This window comes from Acipenser ruthenus, chromosome 20, assembly GCF_902713425.1.
Source record: "Acipenser ruthenus chromosome 20, fAciRut3.2 maternal haplotype, whole genome shotgun sequence".
Classification (NCBI taxonomy): domain Eukaryota; kingdom Metazoa; phylum Chordata; class Actinopteri; order Acipenseriformes; family Acipenseridae; genus Acipenser; species Acipenser ruthenus.
In genome coordinates this window covers 22,602,022-22,622,066 of record NC_081208.1, presented here as the reverse complement: position 1 = coordinate 22,622,066, position 20,045 = coordinate 22,602,022, and the positions used below count along the sequence as shown (strand labels likewise).

The 20,045-nt window shown below is 36.7% G+C and overlaps 1 protein-coding gene across 2 annotated transcripts; it reads left to right on the top strand.

Moving 5' to 3' along the window:
- The first annotated feature begins 55 nt into the window (after positions 1-55).
- Positions 56-19,536, top strand: LOC117425117 (palmitoyltransferase ZDHHC7-like). Of its 2 annotated transcripts, none has more exons than XM_034041805.3 (8): positions 56-435; positions 3,860-3,951; positions 6,232-6,553; positions 7,596-7,720; positions 8,162-8,258; positions 8,757-8,838; positions 9,918-10,048; positions 15,204-19,536. In XM_034041805.3, exons 3-8 carry the CDS (start codon positions 6,248-6,250, stop codon positions 15,378-15,380), a joined length of 918 nt encoding a protein of 305 aa, XP_033897696.2. In that variant the 5' UTR covers positions 56-435; positions 3,860-3,951; positions 6,232-6,247; the 3' UTR covers positions 15,381-19,536. The 2 variants fall into 2 exon arrangements, with proteins under 2 accessions (XP_033897696.2, XP_033897695.2); XM_034041804.3 differs by having other exon boundaries at positions 58-435; positions 6,229-6,553.
- The last annotated feature ends 509 nt before the right edge of the window (positions 19,537-20,045 follow it).

The following is a 20,045-nucleotide window of genomic DNA, read 5'->3' as shown; positions in this document are numbered from 1 at the left end:
TGGTATAGTAATGCTGTAGAAACAGTGGACGAATGTTAACTTGTAGACAGCAAGGATTCTGTTACTTCTGACGACAGCTCAGATGTGTTGGGTGTCATTATATGCAATGTAGCCTATACTTAACATTAAAAAGTATCGATATTTAATTTTCTAAACTGCATTGTTTGTATTGATACCGACTTGATACATAATGACTGGTGGTGCGTTTCTTTTTTCCAGGGTAATACTTGAGTGTTTCCGGACAGTTCTAGGTCAACCCGACTGTCGAATTACCGATAAATTCCGGAGACAGCCGAATAGAATTCCGGAAGTGGTAGTGTACATATTGTGCGAGTAGGTTTACAATGGGGGAATATGCAACAGAACCAATCAAATTGTGTTACAATTTATTTTAAACAACTGAAATAAGAAAACGATTGAAACCAACATTATACGGTAAGTAAGATACTATATTAAATGTATGTTAGTAATGGTATAATATTTATGACAAATGTAAATGCCGTTGTTGTGTTTTTCATTTACTGTAGATTGCAGTATTTGTCAGTGCTACACACTGCTCACTGTATGTATTTATTTGAACACACATGCAATTATGATCAAAATCAATGTTCGATTGCATGACAGGTTTACTTTAGTTCAGTCCCTTTTTGAAATATGATTAGTAAATGCAAAATAGTGACTGTTTTTTATTACGAACAAACATTCTTTTTTTTTTTTTTAAATCGTCAGACCGACCAAATGAATCTGTCACTAATATTATTTATAAAGATGTTTTAGTAAAGAAAATGGATCGGTAGCTTCAGAATAGGAAATAAGAGGGGGTACAAAGATCTGTAATTAGCTTTATTTCTAGAGTGATTCTTCTCATTGGCCAAGTAATCCATTTGGATTTGCTGAAAGGGTGTGTTAATGTAGACTGTAACTCTGAAAAACAGTTTTAAAGATGCATATAAAATTGGAATACATTTTAATATTTTAAAAACACAGGTATTTATGTGCATTTTTACAAGATTGCTGATTTTTCGCAGAGCTGATAAAATCTAATTCATTACATGTACTGAAGGCTACTGTATGAGTGTGCATAAGTCTGCAGGGATGGAACTAAGACTCCCGTTGCATAGCTGTTTGATCCGTTCCTGGCTTTACTATGCGTTGAATAGGACACACCTGAGATTGTTACCTGTACATTGTGGCTAATCATGCCTGTAGTAAAATCTGGAATGGATCAAAATGCTATGCAATGGGAGTCTTGTCTCTGATTTCAGGTTTTTTTTCAGGAGCTCAAACATTTTCCAACTTTTTGTAGCAAGGGAAACAGCGGTGCATTTCACTGTTTGATTACATGCCAATTTGCATCGATGAGGTGCACTCGTGGAAAGCACAATACACAACGAGGCAATGATATGCAGCGGTTCTGGAAAGATTTAATAAACCAATCGGTGTGCCTCAAGACACTCTCGCGATGACAAGTCACATTTGAAAATATTGAATAAACCATTTGAATTTAAGTCTGATGATGAGTTATCAGGTTACAAAACGGTACTGTATAAGTTGTTAACGAATCGCTAGCGGTGCCAAAAAGGTGCTCTTTTAAGCGAAGTTCCTGTTCCTTTAGCCGGAGCGTTTACAATGGGAAAAATCAGTTTCACCACAAGGGTGTTCACATAGCCGAAGTGTTAGGAGGTGTTCCTATACGCGGAGATTACTGTATTTGTTTCCCATTTTTTCCTTCAGATATATCGAAGTAATTTGATTAAACGAGGTGTTCCACAGGTGAAGTGGTTCTCTAAATGATGTAGGATGCAGAACTTCTGTATAATGTTTCTGTCATTCAGAGTGAAACAATTTGGTGTACTTGTGAGACTGTGTGGTCATTAAAATCATATGAAGAACTGATTAACTATCTTTTCAGATGTTTTGAGCAATTTCCCTATGGGGGATCAAATGTTTCCAACATTCTTAATAGGCCAGCAGAGTATTTATACTGTGAAGTATGTTTATACAGTACCGTGGCAGGGAATGGTGCTTGTTGTTTTACAGCAAAGGGTGTGAAAGTATCCGATTTTCCAGAGGCAAGGGTTGGATCCAAGTCTAAATGCAGTTCGATGCCATTAGCAATTTTTAATGTGTTTACATGATAATAAGTGGAAGAGTATGGTGTATTAGCTTTTCCACAGACTTTAAGCTTATAAATTCAATACATATGACAGGCCAAAAAAGCCTAGTCTTTAAAGGATACCATTAATTGCTATATACTGTTTTTTTGTGCTGTTACTCAAGTTAAGGTCCTTTTGAGGTTACAATATAATAAAATGATTTGTTTAGTGATTCTTGCGATGAACACTCCAAATTCTCAAATAGAAGAATCTTCAGGCCGCCTTGTTTATTCAAATTTGGATGGTTTATCACCTTACACAGTTTACACTGTGGGTGCTGTTGGATGGTTGATAACGCTGTTTGCCAACTTGGCCTTGTTGTTATAGTATTGATGAGTGTGTATGTTTTATACAGTAATTCCCCGTATCTGATATTGCCTATATTTATATCCCTGATGTCCTTGTGATATCGCATACACATGAGACTGACAGTGCTTATAAATTATTCAGATACTTGCTGTGCTCAATTAAATAAGGCATGCAGTTATTAAATACAAAAGAAAAGCCCACAAGGTTCTTAATGCAAACCATCTTATCCAGCCGTAATACAAACAAAGATTAATGAGTACTGCTCAATGGGGAGTGTTGGTTTAGGCCTCGGTACAAGCATTTGGCAGATGCATGCTTAAAGTGCTCTGCTGTGAACCCAAAGGCAGCAGAGTGTCACCTTGGTGATAGATAGCACTCCCTTCTGAGTGAGACCAGAGGAACTCGTGTAGCATCTCCACTGCACATGAACTGCACTGATAACAGAAGCATTACTAGCTACCTCCAGCATGAACACATCTGATAATAAGCAGTTGTTAGAATAGATGCAGCCATGGGTCTAGCTGCATGTGTGCAGAATAGTTGACAAAGCAGTATTTAAAATGAAGAGTTCCTGTGTACCTCCTGTCACCGCGCTGCGTAAGGTAAGACAATCTGTGTGTCTTTGCGAACTGAAAGAAATGACTTGCATGTGTGGCGGATGTTAACAAGATACGGAGGCTGGTTAACTAAAAAAAAAAAAAAAATCAACAGTAGCTGTTTACAAACTGTTAAAATGCATTTCATGTAATTACAACCCTAGAAAATCTGGCACTTTTCTCAGGAGCAATTTCTTATTTCATACAATGTTTCTGTTGCTACAAATATTGTAGCTGATGACAGGAATTATTATTCTTAGTAATTGGGTGTATTCTGAGAAATATTCCTGTTTTGTGTTTTTTTTTAAAGTTATGGATAAAATATTTACTCGCACATTCCTTTTGGATTACCAATAAACTAAAACAATAACATCTGAGGAATTCTAACTCATAATACTGATGAAGGAATAAACTACAGTTTGTTTTCTTGACTTTTTTCCCTTTATGGATTAACCTTAAATTTCATTGAATATGGTTTCAAATAGTTTATAAAAATGAGGGGGTTTGATTGCATTAACCCTACTCGCACCAAAACAAACAAACAAACCCATGAAGTGCCATTAGAAAGAATTGATGTTGAATAATCTAGTCATTGTAGCAAATCCTGTTTTATTATATTTACTTTTCAGATCTGGTTTTAATGTAGTGGTTTGGAAGCATACTTTATGTGCTTTTTAATTGCAGTACACTAAATCTCTTTTTGACTATGTGTATCTTCAGATTGAGTCTTTTAAAGTTATGAATAAGACAAGAGATTGACGCACTTTCATCTCCTAATGAGTCTTTCTGTTTGTCTAGATCCCCTGTTCTGAATCCAGTGCTGTAGAACTCCCCAGAATAAAGAGCCGTGATACAAGGATACTATGTCAGAATAACATTGATGTAGAAAGGTAAGTTATTGGAGCTATCACAAAAAGCCTAGCCTATATAAAGGCAATAGTATCACATGTTTTTTATGATTATTTTTGTACAGCATAATATTTTATAAAACCACAAATATGAGTAAAAATCTCCTTTGAAAACTTTATTCTACCTGCAAAATACCTACAACTTGCCTTTCTGTTTACTCAGGATACAGGCTGTCATTATTCTTGACTGAAGTTATTAGAAGAATCCAGATATTTAACTCAAACCTTTTAAGTTAGCTAATAAAATTAGAATTGTAGTACAGTATTTATATACAAGATGACACTCAGATTTATAAAATCTAGTTGTTACTCTTATAAAAGTCTCCCATGTAGAAAGCCTAGCAATGTGTAATAAAGCATAGTGAAAGTATGGTAAAGTGTAGGTAAGCATTATACATTTCTGAGAGGTGTAGTAATGCATTTAAAAAAAAAAAAACAGGCCTCATGAGTGGTGTTTTGCAAAAACTAAACAATCCCTTTCTTGTATTGGTTTGAAACCCTGAAAAGCTGTTGTAAAGACTCCACAGCCAAGCAGTAGTTGTACAGAAATGAATACTGCAGTTTCTTTTTTTTTTAACAGAAAATCAATACAGGTTTCACTCTTCAATGTAATTCTAGATCGGCATGTCTCGGCAAGGGCTTTTAACCTTTTTTTAAAGGGAATACGACCATTTTAACAGATACACAAAGTGTACATATTATAGCTGTTACTGAACATGGGATAGCAATAGGCATAAACAAATGATAGTTTTGACTATAGGGCTAAAAAAACACAATCGCACAAGAAATATATTTTCTAAATTTATACAGGTTATATTATAATGACCTAAATTGGAGATACTACTGAAGACCATAAAAGCATACACATAATGAAGTGACAAGAGGTTGTACTAACACTTTTGTCATCAGATGCTATCCACTGTAAAGCAGTGAATGCATCTCTCTCTCTCTCTCTCTCTCTCTCTCTCTCTCTCTCTCTCTCTCTCTCTCTCTCTCAGAACTGGTACTATTGATCTTGAAAATGCTGATATTCGCGTTGAATTAAGCTTCAGGTTAATAAAATGCATCCTTGCATTTACCCACATAATACTGGAGATGACTATGCAATTCAGATCAATACAAGCACGTAAATGTTAAGTACAGTATTTTTCATGTGATTAGGGCTTGTATTAGTGAGAACAAAAAATAGCCAGCGTTGGCCCAATGCATTTCAAACAGTCAAGTTTTCTTTATTAGAATACTGTATATAATCAGTTTGTGAAATACCGGATTGGAGGTTTGGGTTTCTATTGTTTTCTAAGTTTCTTTTGAGAAATTGTATTATAGGCTTGGTGTCTAATAATGGCAGCCTATATTAAATTGCCACTACATAACTGATCAAGGGCCAGCCTTTTTCTGCAGTCTATATTTCTATAGGGCACACAATGAGTGATATCACATTGCAGTGGTAGCACAGTTTGGTATGTTGAACAATTGAAACTGGAGTTGAGCCTTCTGCCATTAGGATCATGCATGATATTTATATTCTGGTGGTGGTGGGGTTTTATCCACAGGAGTTTGACCAAACCTGAATTCTTACTGTCGCTTCTTTTGAAGTTTTAACTATAAATATTAATATTAACTATTACGCAGTAAAGTAACAGTTTTTGAGATCAGTTAGACCACCTATCATTATCACCACATGATATGAGAGATGACCTCACTTTCCATCATATGGTAAAATGTTTGAACAAAATATGTGTAAATTAATCAACAAAATATTTCAGAGGGCACCACTGGAGATCTACCAACGATACAATATCACTTAATCATGTTCTCTATGCACTCGACTTATTAGCATTACATAAGGGTCACTCCTTGCCAATTCAGTAGATGGCTCACCATTTCAGATTGTGAACACAAGTTATTTCATTTGCTTGTTCTTTGAGACTTGATACTTTATGTTGATTCCTTCATTAGTGTTCCTAAACCTTGGTCTTCTTGAGTAATGCTAAAGCTCCATCAGCACCATGAAACCAGTTTGTAAAAATGTATCTCGTATCAGTATCCATCTTGGGGTTGACACCGCTTCAGTTCAGTCTTAAACCAGACAATTCAATCTGCAACTGGGCATTGTCAAGATGTATCCAGCCTTATCAATATTATCACCAGTCCTCATCTGTTAGAACTGTGCTCTAATGTAGGTAATCTAACTTACTAACAAGTCTAACACAGGAATTTCACAAATGAGTGTTTTGAAGTTGCAGTTGACTCTCTTAGCAGGCAGCAGTGAGGGACGATGCAGTCTTCAGGTCACCGGCTCCGGGATGTGGAGCACCACCCCCTTCTCAACAACGAGGAGGACTTTGATGGGCCGTCCTCCGAGAGCGAGCTACCCGACCGGATCTGGTTCATCCGGGACGGCTGTGGCTTGGTCTGCGCGTTCATCACCTGGTTCCTGGTCCTCTACGCAGACTTTGTGGTGACTTTTGTCATGCTGTTGCCTTCCAAGAACTTTTGGTACGCCTTGATCAATGGAGTTGCTTTCAACTTCCTGGCAGTGCTAGCCCTCACGTCCCACCTCCGGACAATGCTGACAGACCCTGTAAGTAACTGTATGAGAGTATAGGAAATTTGAGTGCTTTCTTCTCATACCTTGAAATCGGTGCAGGACTTGTTCCAACCATTAAAGCATGTCTTAGTCAGTGTAATTAAGAAATGGTTTCCTGAAATAAATTTTACCCCACATCTAATTCGTGACTTTTTTACATTGTGGTGCTTTGCTGATAATTAAATAGCTGATTTTTGCTTGGTTTATTTATTTACACATGTACACACACAGGTCTCTCTTACTGTATACATACTGTATCTCCCAGCAACTAATAACAAGGGAGTTTTGGTAGCAGAAATTGCTATGCTTAACCCTTTTGTGGCCAAGATTCTTGTCAACAGGCAGAGACAAAGACCCCAAAATATGTTTGGAGAGTTGGATGTTTCTTGAAATGTGATTCAGACCAATCTGGAGATATGTTTCAATATTGCCCTTAATGTACAAAATATTTGAGGCTTGCTGCGTTTTGCACAATATAGAAGTTCTTATTTATTCCAGTACTACTTTAAGCAATAGAAATGGCAAATACCACCTCTGATTTTAGGTATTAGAAAACATTAAATTACTGCAAAGCAAGCTACACACTGGTATGGGTGCAATAAACACTTACCAAGCCAGCTCAATATAAACTCTTTATTAAAGAAGTGATACACATTTCTTATTTTACAGTAATAAGGGATGTTCACATTGTTCATGTACAGTACCATGCTTGGTATATGAAGGCTGGCTTTAAGGCTTTACTTTGGTGGGTAACAGGAAGTAGCAGTTTAAGTTTGGTATTTGAAAAATCTGAAAAACTAGCAAAAAACACCAACCACAAAAATGTATTTAACCTTTTTGTTTCCCTGGTAAACAATAGACATAAAAAACCATGAAACTGTTCTAATCTAAGAGAAAACACTTCTCTGGTACAGTGGGGGGAAAAGATGCCTATGGTTGTCATTTTAAGACCACTCTGGTGCTGTAGAAGGGATCAGGCTTGGTTTCTACTCCTGCTCTGTATGCTCCTTGTATTATCTGTTTAATTCTCTTCCAGGGAGCTGTGCCAAAGGGGAATGCCACTAAAGAGTACATGGACAGCCTGCAGCTAAAGCCAGGAGAGGTGATCTATAAGTGCCCCAAGTGCTGCAGTATAAAACCTGAGAGGGCGCACCACTGCAGGTAAAGAAAGACAAGAATCTCACTGTCCCTCACCTGCATATTGGAGCATATTGGACCTGATTTATTAAACAGACTAAACACAGAATACTAAACAAACCTACATCTCTACAAGAACTGGGCCTGCTGAAGAAGTAGAACATAGAACAAGAAATAGAACATGTTGTTGGATTCTCTAAGCTTTCCATTCATATATTGAAAAAACTCTTTCAACACTACAGAGGACTCCACTGCATCTAATATATAGATAGACATATACATAGGACACTTAAACTATGTAATTAGTTATGTAAGTCTTTTCATTACATTGACTTAGTTTGGAAAGAGTTAAATAGTGAAAGGAAAATATTAAGCATCCCTTGCCCAAATGGTTCATGAGACAATAAAGATGAGATAGGTTGGTTTATGTATTTTATTTATTGGAATTTGCTTTCTCTGAAACAGTATTTGCAAGAGATGTATTCGAAAGATGGATCACCACTGTCCCTGGGTAAACAACTGCGTTGGGGAAAACAATCAGAAATTCTTTGTACTCTTCACAGTAAGTATTTCTTAGCTTATTACTTGTATTTAACATCCAGAACTATTAAACACCCAACAGTGAGGAATTTAGAAATACTTCAATTCAATGACAAATGTTTCGACAAAGTATTTTCGGTGTCTTCAAAATGATTGTATATAACCCTGTATTTAAAATGAACTAGTTTCAATCCTTAATACAACAATATCCAGGTGGGTTTGTTCTAATCGCCTGCTACAATTATATTTCAAAGGAAACTTTTCGATTTGATCCAGTTCTACCTCGTTTAGACTTCCAAAACAAACCAAAAAAATCTTTATCAGTTTGCTCGTGATGCAATAATTGTATTTATTCATTGAGATACATTTGTTTTGCTCACAATATCTCATTATTGAAATGTATGCTTTGTCATTGATGGGCAGATCAAAAGCTGTTCTGTTTTTTATTAGTACTATTGTCGTTTCTCGTGGAGGAAGCGCAGATTCCTGATGTCTCTCGTTTTGTGTTTTCTCTCTGCAGATGTATATATCAATCATCTCTGCTCATGCCCTCATCTTAGCCGGCTTTCAGTTTTTCACCTGTGTCAAAGACCAGTGGACAGGTGAGTATCTGACCTGGTCATCTTTGTCAGCTCCAGGGATACTTGGTGGCAGAGGGTTCGGTGGCACTTTTACAAGCGGGGCTTTTGTAGTGGTGCTGTTCAGGCTTTAAAATCCCAGCTGCATGGATATGCCTCTTGAATTGCTTTAAAAGGACACAGATTTTGAAAATTATCTTACTAACCCAATATTGCTGGCTGAGTTCAAATAGTTGTGGTGTGGTGCTTTCAGACAGAGATTTATATCAATTCCTGATCACACGTCTTAGACACTCCTATACTGTATATTGCTTGAATTGTCAGAGAACCGGTTTGAGTCATCTTGGCATGTGGAACTTTTTATTCAGCCTTGTTGTTTCTGTGTAGATGTAGATATTCAATTTCTAGTACCTGTCATGCATTTCCATTCGCTATATAGGTCTTAAATGTGTATTTTTGAGAGTACCGCATGTTATAACATGTAGTCTCATTAAAAAAAAATGTATACCTAGTACTATACTAGGATAAAGAAAGTTCTAAGTTCTGTAATATCAGGTTGACCGTTAGAGTTTCATTTCAGCTGTGTTTTCGGGTCAAAGCATGATACTGACTGCAGAGCATGTCAGTCATTGGTGAAAATAGCTGATTGGTTGATGACAGGAAATAATGATTTGAAGGGACAAGGACAATGTCAAAATAATTTTAAGGCTGCCTTTTTTTATTTATTAAAATAACTGTTTTCTAGAACATGTGTTTCTTTCAAAACTACACACGAGACCTATATAGTAGATGAAAGTGTGCCACTGGTAAGATTTTGTGTTCGTATTTTGTTAGCTATAACCCCTTTAAGGTTAGGGCCACGTCTTTCAAATCAGTCAGGGTCTTGGGTAGGTCTTGACCATAAGAATATGGAGGTGCACAGTTTGTTTATCCCTTCAAACTAAAATGGAGCTTGGAAAGAGAGCTAGTAACCCTGATTTATGAATGATTCTGTGTAGCATTTCGGTATTGTTGACAGTACAGAATAGGCTGCTGGAAGGTCTTTGACTGCAGTAGTACCCATATTAATACAATGGCTGTCCCTGCGTTTGGTTTGCCTCCAGAATGCAGCGACTTCTCCCCCCCGGCAGCGGTGATCCTGCTGATCTTCCTCTGCCTGGAGGCGCTACTCTTCCTCACCTTCACAGCCGTGATGTTCGGAACTCAAATCCACTCCATCTGCAATGACGAAACGGTATGTCCATCATGTCTGCTCCCTGTAGCTTATCTTTAAAGCTGCATTGTCCCACTATCTCCACTGTTTTACACTACAATATAGTTCCTTGTTTTGTTACATTGGGTCGTATTCTCTAAACCCTATCTCCTGCTTGGCTGACTTCTCTCAGTGTTTGTAATGAAGGTAAGAGTAATTATTTCGGCCTTTAAAAAAAAGTTACAAAGTTTTGCGAATAACTCCTGCTAGTTAAATAGCTTCACATATAATTTCAAGTTGTAATGTTTCCCTTCCGATGTATGCAATCATTCTGAGCAGTTCTGAGTTCTGTTGCTCCAGTATTGAGCAACAGAATCTGTCTTTCCCTGACTCTGAGCTGTCTTTGAACCTTCATGGACAATCCCAAGTGTCTTCTATTGACAGACTTCCTTATTCCATTCAACACAGGGGGGAACCAATACATTTTATAACACATAGGGATTGTTACATCTGTTATACCAAATTCTCAAATGGATGTCCTTGTTCTCACAAACGCGTTTTGAGCGTGCCTGAAATGAGGTGTTGAACACGATCTAACATTTAAATTGGAATGTGTTGCCTAAAAAGGAATTAAAGACACCATTACTGGTATGTTGCATGACTTTTTATTTACCCTTATATAGAGAACAGGTGGGGAATCAATAAAGAATTGCACTACATTTGAAGCTGTTTACTGTTGAATGGTTTAGTGCGCACTTGCTTTATCAGCAGAGAGACCTTGTTCACAGTTTGTTTAAATTACCCAAAGTTAATTTCAGCTGTAAAGACACATGCTGCTTTCCCTATTGAAATCCAGCGTTCACAATGTCTGTCTGAACCAAACGCTGTGTGGCATCATCCAGCTATGCGATGATTCAGAAAGCAAAAATTCAAAGGGGATTGCCTGCTTGAAATGCTAACATTGTACATGTAACACCTGCAGAGCTGATGTTTTTAGCATGGGCTTCTAAGGTAATAACTTTCTTAAACAAGTCAAATATATATATATATATATATTTTTTTTACTGCGATTACTCAAATATTGTTTTTTTTTAAGTCTTTATTAGGATGCTTTCACCTGAGTACATGGGCTACTTTTCAGTTCTAATTGCCTGCCATAGATAGACAGGTATGGACTAGACCAGCCAGAGTGTCTTTGTAGAAGCAAGTGCCAGTGCCACTTTGGAGCAAGATTCCTAATATAAGATACTTTGGCTGATCTAACCTACATTACATATGTCTGTGGTAGGTAGGCCACCGCTGCATGACTTATGTGTGGTTTTGTGACTGTTTTTTCACTCTTGATTTAGAAACTTGTCAAAGGTTCATTTCATATGGAGAAATTAATGAGAAAAAAAACCTGAATATTGCTCATTTGAAAAGTACAAACTGAAAGTTGCATTTAGAAATTGCAATATAATAAAGACATGTTTGAGGTAAAATTATGTCTTTCTTCTTGGCCAGGATTACTGCAGTGCCTATAATGTTTGGCATCATTAACTTTCATCATAAAGTTTTATTACCCAAAATAGGATTGTCTGAAAAAAGCCACTTTATGGTTTGAAATATTTTTATGTGCTGTGAGCCCTCGGAGTTCTCTGGGAATGTTTCGGAACCCGAGAGCAGTTGTTTTGTGTCAATGTGCCTGTGATGTCACACAAAAACAATAATTAGTAAGCTGTAGGTGACCATTCAGAATTTGGCAGAAGTGGCAAAAAAAAATATTATGTTAAGAGTGCTGCATACAAACCAGTGGAATGTTTGCTATGAAATGTACTGGTGAGACAACACTTAGAATACTGCTTTCAGTTTTGGTCCCCATACTGTAGAAATTATATTGTGGCTTTGGAGAGAGTCCAACTATGGGAAACTAGACTAATCTAATGGCTAAAATCATAAATAATGAAGAGGATGAGGGAACTGGACCAATTTAGCTTGGAAGAAAGAAGTTAGAGGTGACTAAATCAACATCTTTAAAAAAAATAAAATAAAAGTGAAGTCACTATTTCAAGTGCTTTCAAAAGAAAGTTGTAAATGGACACAGACTCAGGTTAGTGGGTAGGATATGATTTTTTATACATAGTGTTGCAGGTATGAAATGGCTTGTTTCTAAATAAGCCATATTGTGGCTTGACGGAGTTCTGTAATAAATAGAAAACAGAATGAAATGGCATCACCCAGTTCATAACTATTCCTCTGATATTCTGCTAGACACAGAGCGAATTCAATAGCATCTCATACCTTTTGTCTCTAGAGGCCTGTTTCAAATCTGATTCAGGCTACAAGAAAAAGAAGTTTGAGGTTTTTGGTGGATATTTGACCATATCACGAAATATCCACAATTCAGCTCAATTTGGCTATCCTGGCATCTGCTAGCACTGTGCCTGACTAGTTTAAATTAGACACCCCAGCTTAAGGAACATGCAATATGAAAATACATGTAATTTAAGAGTAAATGGGAAAACGAAACTAAACCAATAATTTGTGCACAAAGGAAAATAGGGCCCATTGTCCCTCTCCTTTCATGAGCACTAAATATACAAACCCCAACATTCTCTCCCAGTACAGTTCATTGCTGGGGCAGTATTGGTAAGATTCTACTGTCCCTGCTGTACCTAATCTCATAATAAAGGACTAGTGCAGACTAGGACACATGCACTAACATCATATCTTAAAAAGAAACTAACAACCTTCTTCATACAGTGAGAGTGCACTGTTTATGGATCAGATGTACTGCTAGAACAAGCAAACGTATTGTAAGGCAATGTTAAAATAAGACATAATTGGAGTATACAGTAAAGAACAGAGACTGACAAAGAGTGCAGTAGCATTAAAACATTGCCTTGTAATGAGAGCATAGTCAAACTCTTTGAGGCTGAAGTGTATATACAATTCATGCTGTCTATAAAAACTCACTGGAAATTAGATTGAGATTGCTTTGTAGTGCTAAAACAGAGGCAACAGAAGGATACTGTAATGCATTGTGTAGGTCCCAGTGGATGAGTGCTCTTGTTATCATGTAGTTTTATAAATGGATTTAGCCGACCGCTGTCCTTTTATTGGAGTAGAGCAATGTTGTGTGGAAAGGGTGAGAAGGTCAGGTCTTATATGGAATAGGAAGAATAACAACTATTCTATAACGTCAAGCACTATCATGGATTAAAAGTTAAAACTTAGAAGAACCAAGCAGACAACCATATTGGCTAGTACCTTCATCAGTTGTTAAACTAACAATAAAACAATTTTACAGTCTTTTAGTCTTAAAAACAGTATTAATGTTTTTACTAAACACATTTTATTTATAAAGATAATCTTTTAAAACAACAAAAAAATAGTTAAACCCAAAGCAATTCATATGAACCTCACAAAGCTTTAAACAGTAAGCTTCAAATGTCATTTTAATAAGAAACAGGGAAGATTGCTCAAAGCCAGGCAGTCTTGATTGTCCAGGCAAGCTCAAGGCGAGCTCAGAGCCCAGTTAAGACAGATAGAGAGTAAAAAGGATAATCCTGTAACTCAATATTGAAGCAACATAATCCAGAACCACTCGGAATGATTGCAAACGCACTATAAAGGGAAATGTATAAAATCAATTCAAATTACCTGAATTAAATGTGATTTAAGGCCACAAGTAAAATGTAATTCTATGAACAGGTGAAATATGATAATGCTGTTATTAAAGTGACTTCCGTATCTATACAATAATTGTGTAAGTTTAATTCCTAATGCTTGACAGCGGAGGGACACAATAAATGATAGACAGTTATATGGGTAAAAAAAAGAAACATTTTTTTGTTATTGTCCCACTTGGGGATATAATGAACACACTGTCGCATACATTTACATGCCACACTTATATTTGAATTAATACCAGGTCACTGAATTGTGATTAAACTTGGTAAAGGCATTCTTTATCATACATTCTTGAAGTTTTTCAGACCATATAGCTCATAGATACCTACTTATTCATGCTTTATGGCTTGATAGGCTATGGTAGTGCAAATGCAAATGTCTAATTTGAGATATTGCTGGAACAAGACCTGGATGGCAGTGGCTTTGATCAGCCGTGACAAAGAGCTGTTTTCCTAATAGCTCCTGTGCATTTTAGCACTGCCCAATGTTTCTTATTGGCTCAGAGTATTTTCTATTATAAGTGGCATTGGTGGCAAGGTTACTTGAACTACATAAGAATAATGCCTCATGTTATAACCCTACTAAGCTCTCAGTGCTTTATCATTAAGAAAACATAAGTTGCGAAGGCAAGACGAGATGCCTTTGGGTGGGTTAGAAATCCACAGCAAAGTTACAAAGGCTTTAGCAGTTCAAGCAACTTTTCAAAAGGCAGTATGCTTAATCTGCCTTCATAATAATGCAGAATTTCTCTTAACATCAATTATATGCCCAAGAATAGTTAACCAACTTAAAAATGTCATTTTAATCACTCGTCCTCTACAGCGGTGCCCAGTTGTATTGCCACAATCTATTGAAATCATGCAATAAATGTTGATTTTTCAATAAATGTTTCAACACTGGGGTGGATCCATCAAGGTTTTTGGTCCAGAGCCCAGAATGTCTCCAGTTCTGATTCTGGTCGAGCGATGCTTCAGAAGAGTGGCAAACAATATTCACCAGACTTCATCAAAGCTTCTAGATGACTTTTTGCAGAAGTCAGATGTAGGTCATGGTGATCTACTTTTTATTTGGGGGGATATTCTAAAAATAATTTGTTCCTAACCTAAACCACACTGAGTCCCACTTTTATTTTTCTTTACTAAATATACTATTGGTATGTTTAATGTGATAACCCTCCTTACACAGGATGCATGGTTAGGAAAGTGATTTTCCTCACACCAAACGTGACAATTAAATCTATTACCGTTTCAGTGTCTTGGCCGTTGCAACTTTCCATCGATAGCAGTAAATCATTTTTCACTCGCTCTCGTTGCTCGCTCGCCATGTGTCTGGTGCGAGGAGGAGAGAATATTTAGTAACAGTACCTTTAATACCAGCTCAATGATTGACTCTCTGAAACCACAGGGTGTTGATACGTACAAGCCCCACTGTATAAATACTCAAGCAGAAGGTTATTCGGTAATGAATGAAACCCGTATTGATGTAGTTTTGCGCTGTTTTAATAGGCTGCTTGTTTGCTTTTCAGGAAATCGAAAGGCTGAAGAACGAGAAGCCCACCTGGGAGCGGCGGGTGCGCTGGGAGGGCATGAGAACGGTGTTCGGGGGCCAGCCCTCCCTACTCTGGATCAACCCCTTCGCTGGCCTGAGACTGCGACGCCTGCTTTCCAGGACAAGAAAAGGGGGAGCCGAGTTCTCCGTCTGAGCCCCGTCACACACTGCTCTATACCAATATCCTGTATGTGTATAGTTATACATGTGCAGTACAAATACACATTTTAAAGACAGTCAGTCTTCTATATGTAACAGGATTGCATCTGTATTTTAAGCTGGGACTAGTTAGTTGTTGCTTGTCGTCAGCAAGACTTGAGTCTTAATACTGATGAATGACCAGGATCTCCATGAGATTGCCTGAATTGCTGTCTTTTTTTGGCAGGTGTTTTGATTGCTGTTTTTACTTTTAAATGAAGACTTTTAACATGCCCTAATGTCTACCCTAAAGGAACTCTGTTGGGAAAAAAAAAAAAAAAAAAAAAGGAACTCAACCGATGCCTAGAGAGACTCTTTGCTTTTAATAAATGGTCAGTAATGAACACTAGGGTGCCAAAATCACCCTGGTGAGGTTCAGCATGGGCTGTAAAGGCACTGGTCTTGTGTGCTGGATCATCCTGGATCATTGCTGCTCACTTGCTCGTTAACAGTTCCCAGGCCAATTGTAGGTCTGAAATATGTAGTAATTGCTACTATGTCTGTGTAAAGAGCTAGTTAGGAAACCACTATAAACTCCCCTGAAAGATCTTACTCAAGAGGTTTCACAATTATTTTTATTTTATTGTGTGTTTGAGGCTCTAAAGGATGTAGTTCTAGTTTTAGCAGATTACAGGAAATAATGTTTAATTACATCCACATTTTATGAATGGACATACTAAAATTACTTCAATTATTGGTTTTTTTTTTTTTTTTCTGTAATCGCTCATGTTGTATATATTTTAAAACATCAATCCTCAAGGCTTAGGCGTACGATTGTTTAGCAGGTTTAATTCTGCTTTTGAGTCGGAATCAATTAATCCCAGGGCAGTATATTGGCTTAGACTGGGTGTCTGATTTCAGTATTTCCAGCCGTTTTCAAAGCTACTTCATCAACATACAACAGCTGAGACAAATATATATATATATCAATGTTAGTTTTCTGCATAAATAAATTAAAACCAGAATGAGATACGTGTTTAATATGACTTTGCAAATAGAAAATGTGTATTGGACACAAGCTTAATTTACAAACAAGCTCAAATTTGAGATACAGCATCTTTATGCTGTCCTCAAAGTATAGGGACTTGATGCAAGCTCCTTCTGTTTGGATGATGTCAAGCAGAAGAGCTACTGCACAGAGCCCTGCAAAGTGATTTAAATAGTCTGCAGATGTGAAAGAAAGTGTGCCAAAGAGCAATGAAATTTGGTGGCAGCCACAATACCCATGGGGGAGATACGGTTGGTACAATGCTTCAGAAGAGGCGCTGTCTGTGTCGCCTACCAGGTTTCACTGTTGTATGGCATGTATCTTTCCCAGGCATATCTGCAAACTGGCTAAGCATTTTTTTTATTAAACCATGTACATAATTTAGGTACTGGAATATTTGCATACAATAGGATAACCTTTTAAAATGGTTTCCTAACACAGAACAGCTATCCACTTTAGAGGCTGTCTCCGCAAGATATGTTGCTATAGTCACAGAATTTGGATTTCAAGTGCAGTGGTGGAATTGTACAGGAAGAACCATATACTTTGTATTGCCTGAACAAGACCCCCCCCCCCCCCCCATCAGAGCACACCCTATTCCCGTTTTCTAATGACTGACCATAAAAATCTACAAGCACAGTGAACAAACAAAAATAACAGTAGATAATTGCTTAATTTATTCATGTATCTTTTGATTTTAACGCAAATGCTGCACAATCATGCAATTCCCGTAGACTATACTGTAGTGTGCATGCTCGTCATCCCTGCATTACTGCTGCTGTTTAATAGAAAATGAACACCAGTGTCAAGTTTGGTATACTTAGAGAATTTGTTAAGTGTACCATTTATGTTTCTAATTAATCTCTATTGCTTTTTTTTTTTTTTTCTTTTGGTCACCGTATTGGAGATATACAGAGTGATTAGAAAGTTTACCACATGAATGATATGGTGCATTGATGTGGTAAACTTACTTTCTAATCACCCTATGTATGTGTGTGTGTGTATATATATATATATATATATATATATATATATATATATATATAATTATTCACGTGTGTAAATCCTATTGCTGCGCTATCACTACAGTTTTGTTTGAGGACTACTGTATTAAGATTTGGTTGCCCATTAAGCCTGACAGCAAATGTTTTCATGCCTGGTTTAATTGTAATTAATTCAGCTGAACTCTTAAGTATTCCTCCTCCGTTGATTAGTACATGTATCAATAAGAATGATCGATGTGGTTTCTAATGTATTCATAACTTTAGTAGTAAAGAGCAGAATTACAGAACAGAGCTACCTTGTTATAAGCCAGACCTCTATACCACAGGACTGGTTAAAAGGCAGTACAGTCTTGGCTCCCAGTTGCTCCAAAATGGCATTTCACTTGCACTAGTATTCTCGTTATCAGGCAGATTACATCATGATTATTATTTAATTATTTAGCAGGCGCTTTTATCCAAAGCTACATACAGAAATTAAACGGCATACAAAAATAGTAATTCAAAAATGATTGAGGCAGCACAAAAAAAGTGCCACAAAAGTGTAACTGATCTTTAGTTATTGTAAGGAGATCATTTGATATAATTAGACATTGTTATCCTCAGCTGTAATAAATTGCTTATGCACAACTTTGGACTGATATGGAAAAGCGTAATGCAACATGTTTTATTACCATTTCAATTAGTGCAATTGGGCAGATTGGCAAGTGGACTTATGACACAAGTAAACATTGTTGTGATATTGCAATTTAAGGCTAAACAAAATCTATATAGACATAGCTAGATGCAGTCATTACTTTAAAAATAGGCCATTGTACGTTATCACTTGGAATTGTAAAGTCCATTTACAAAATATCTAAATCCAAATCTCTAAATCCAGCCAGCCCTAATGGCTGCAACACCTGTGAATCTACACAGATGCCTACAACTTGTTTTGAAAATAGATTGTAGCCTGAGTTTGAAAAACTATACTTTTTTTAATTAATTCAATTTAGAAGAGACTTAAAAAGTAAGTAGTGGGGTTCAGAAAAATAAAGTGTTACAAGTCCCCATTTGTTGCTACAACTGTTTAAATAACGGACCTGTAATTTAAATGACAGGTACCTTATTTAAACAGTTGCAGCACGTGTGGATGTGTAATGCTATATTTTTCCAAAACCCGCTACTTACCCATTAAGTTTCCAGTACAGTGGCAGAATACTTGTTTATCTTGCCTCCCCTACTATTGTGCCTCCATAAAAGTCAATGCAGATTATAATGATAAACCAGGATTTTTAAATGGCCTAAAACTCTTTGGTACCGTACTGTTTTAGCATGTACCTTTGGAGTGACTATGGTTTGAGTCCTCTCTTAAGAAGACTTTCTCCTTTTGCTATAACACTAATAAATGTAAGCCCTGTCTTAATCAGTTAGTCTATTATATTGGAGCCTGACCATTAGAATTTTGGTAAAGCTTTTGGTTGTGTGGGAAAGGGCTCAGTAGGGGTTGGGGTTTTATAAGAAATATTGTTTATTTTTTTTGGTATTAGTGGTGACAAGCTTGTTCCTATCCCAATTATTCCCATATTTTAGAAACTTGTTTTGTAAGAGAAACTGGAAGTGTTATTAATGTAATGAGCCATGTAATGCAAGAGGGGAACGGTTCATCAGAAGACATAAACATAGATCAGCTGTCTCTTTATTTTTATCACTTAAAAGAAGTATATCATAAAGATCTGTCATTGTATCCCGAACTGTCTGTTTGCCATTAGTGTTTCTTATAAAATGGTGCTAAACAGGGTTTTACAAATTTGATGTATTACTATCAAGGCATTTGCCAAAGTGTGTATCATACAACAAATGATTCTGTTAATGGAGTTGCAACTGTTCCAATGTATTGTTATTATGAATGATTGGGTATGTTACAGATTTATTTTAGGAGTAAGACAAGGAAAAACAATGTAGATAAAGAAACTGGAAATATAATTTAGTTATTTGTTTGTTGTTCTATGTCTTCTAACTCTCTGTTTGCAGTTTGTTTATCATGATGGTGAACGCTTGGTATCGGGTACATATTGCAAAGACCCAAAACAGTGTGACTGTATTTTGTCCCCAAAATATAGGCTTTTGCATTGTATTTATCACTGTGGCTTCAATGTTGCCTTTATTTCTTTCTGCCCAAGTCTCTTTTCACACTTTCAATTCCAGCAGGGTGAATTATGAACCAGTTCACAGCAGTCTAATAAGAAAGGTTTCCAGGGGAGCAGTCCAAAGAGCAATCTACATGACTGATGCTTGATCCAAACTTTATATAGTGGAGTTACAAAGACATCACGAGTACAGTATGTGATAGTGTGAACACATACTACTGTGCATCTTCAGTGAAGCTAGTTTTTAATAGAAATGATTTCTAACTACTGAAGGTAAATGTGCAGTTTCTGTATGCATATGTAATACTGTACATACAATTAATCCAGAATGTATCTAAATTGCTGATGCTTTTTTTTTAAACCTAATTAATATTTTGACCTCATTATTTATGTTATTGGTAGTTCCTCTATAATAAAAGATTCAGTCAGGACTGTGACTTTGTATCCTAGATATACCAGTAATGTCCACAATAACAGGCAGGAGATCTGGGATACAAAGCTGA

Bases quoted from the DNA above. Each gene is read 5' to 3' on its own strand.
- LOC117425117 (XM_034041805.3), top strand. From the start codon at position 6,248: ATGCAGTCTTCAGGTCACCGGCTCCGGGATGTGGAGCACCACCCCCTT. The intron at 6,554-7,595 runs GTAAGTAACTGT...ATTCTCTTCCAG, and splicing joins GGACAATGCTGACAGACCCT to GGAGCTGTGCCAAAGGGGAA. The intron at 8,259-8,756 runs GTAAGTATTTCT...TTCTCTCTGCAG, and splicing joins AATTCTTTGTACTCTTCACA to ATGTATATATCAATCATCTC.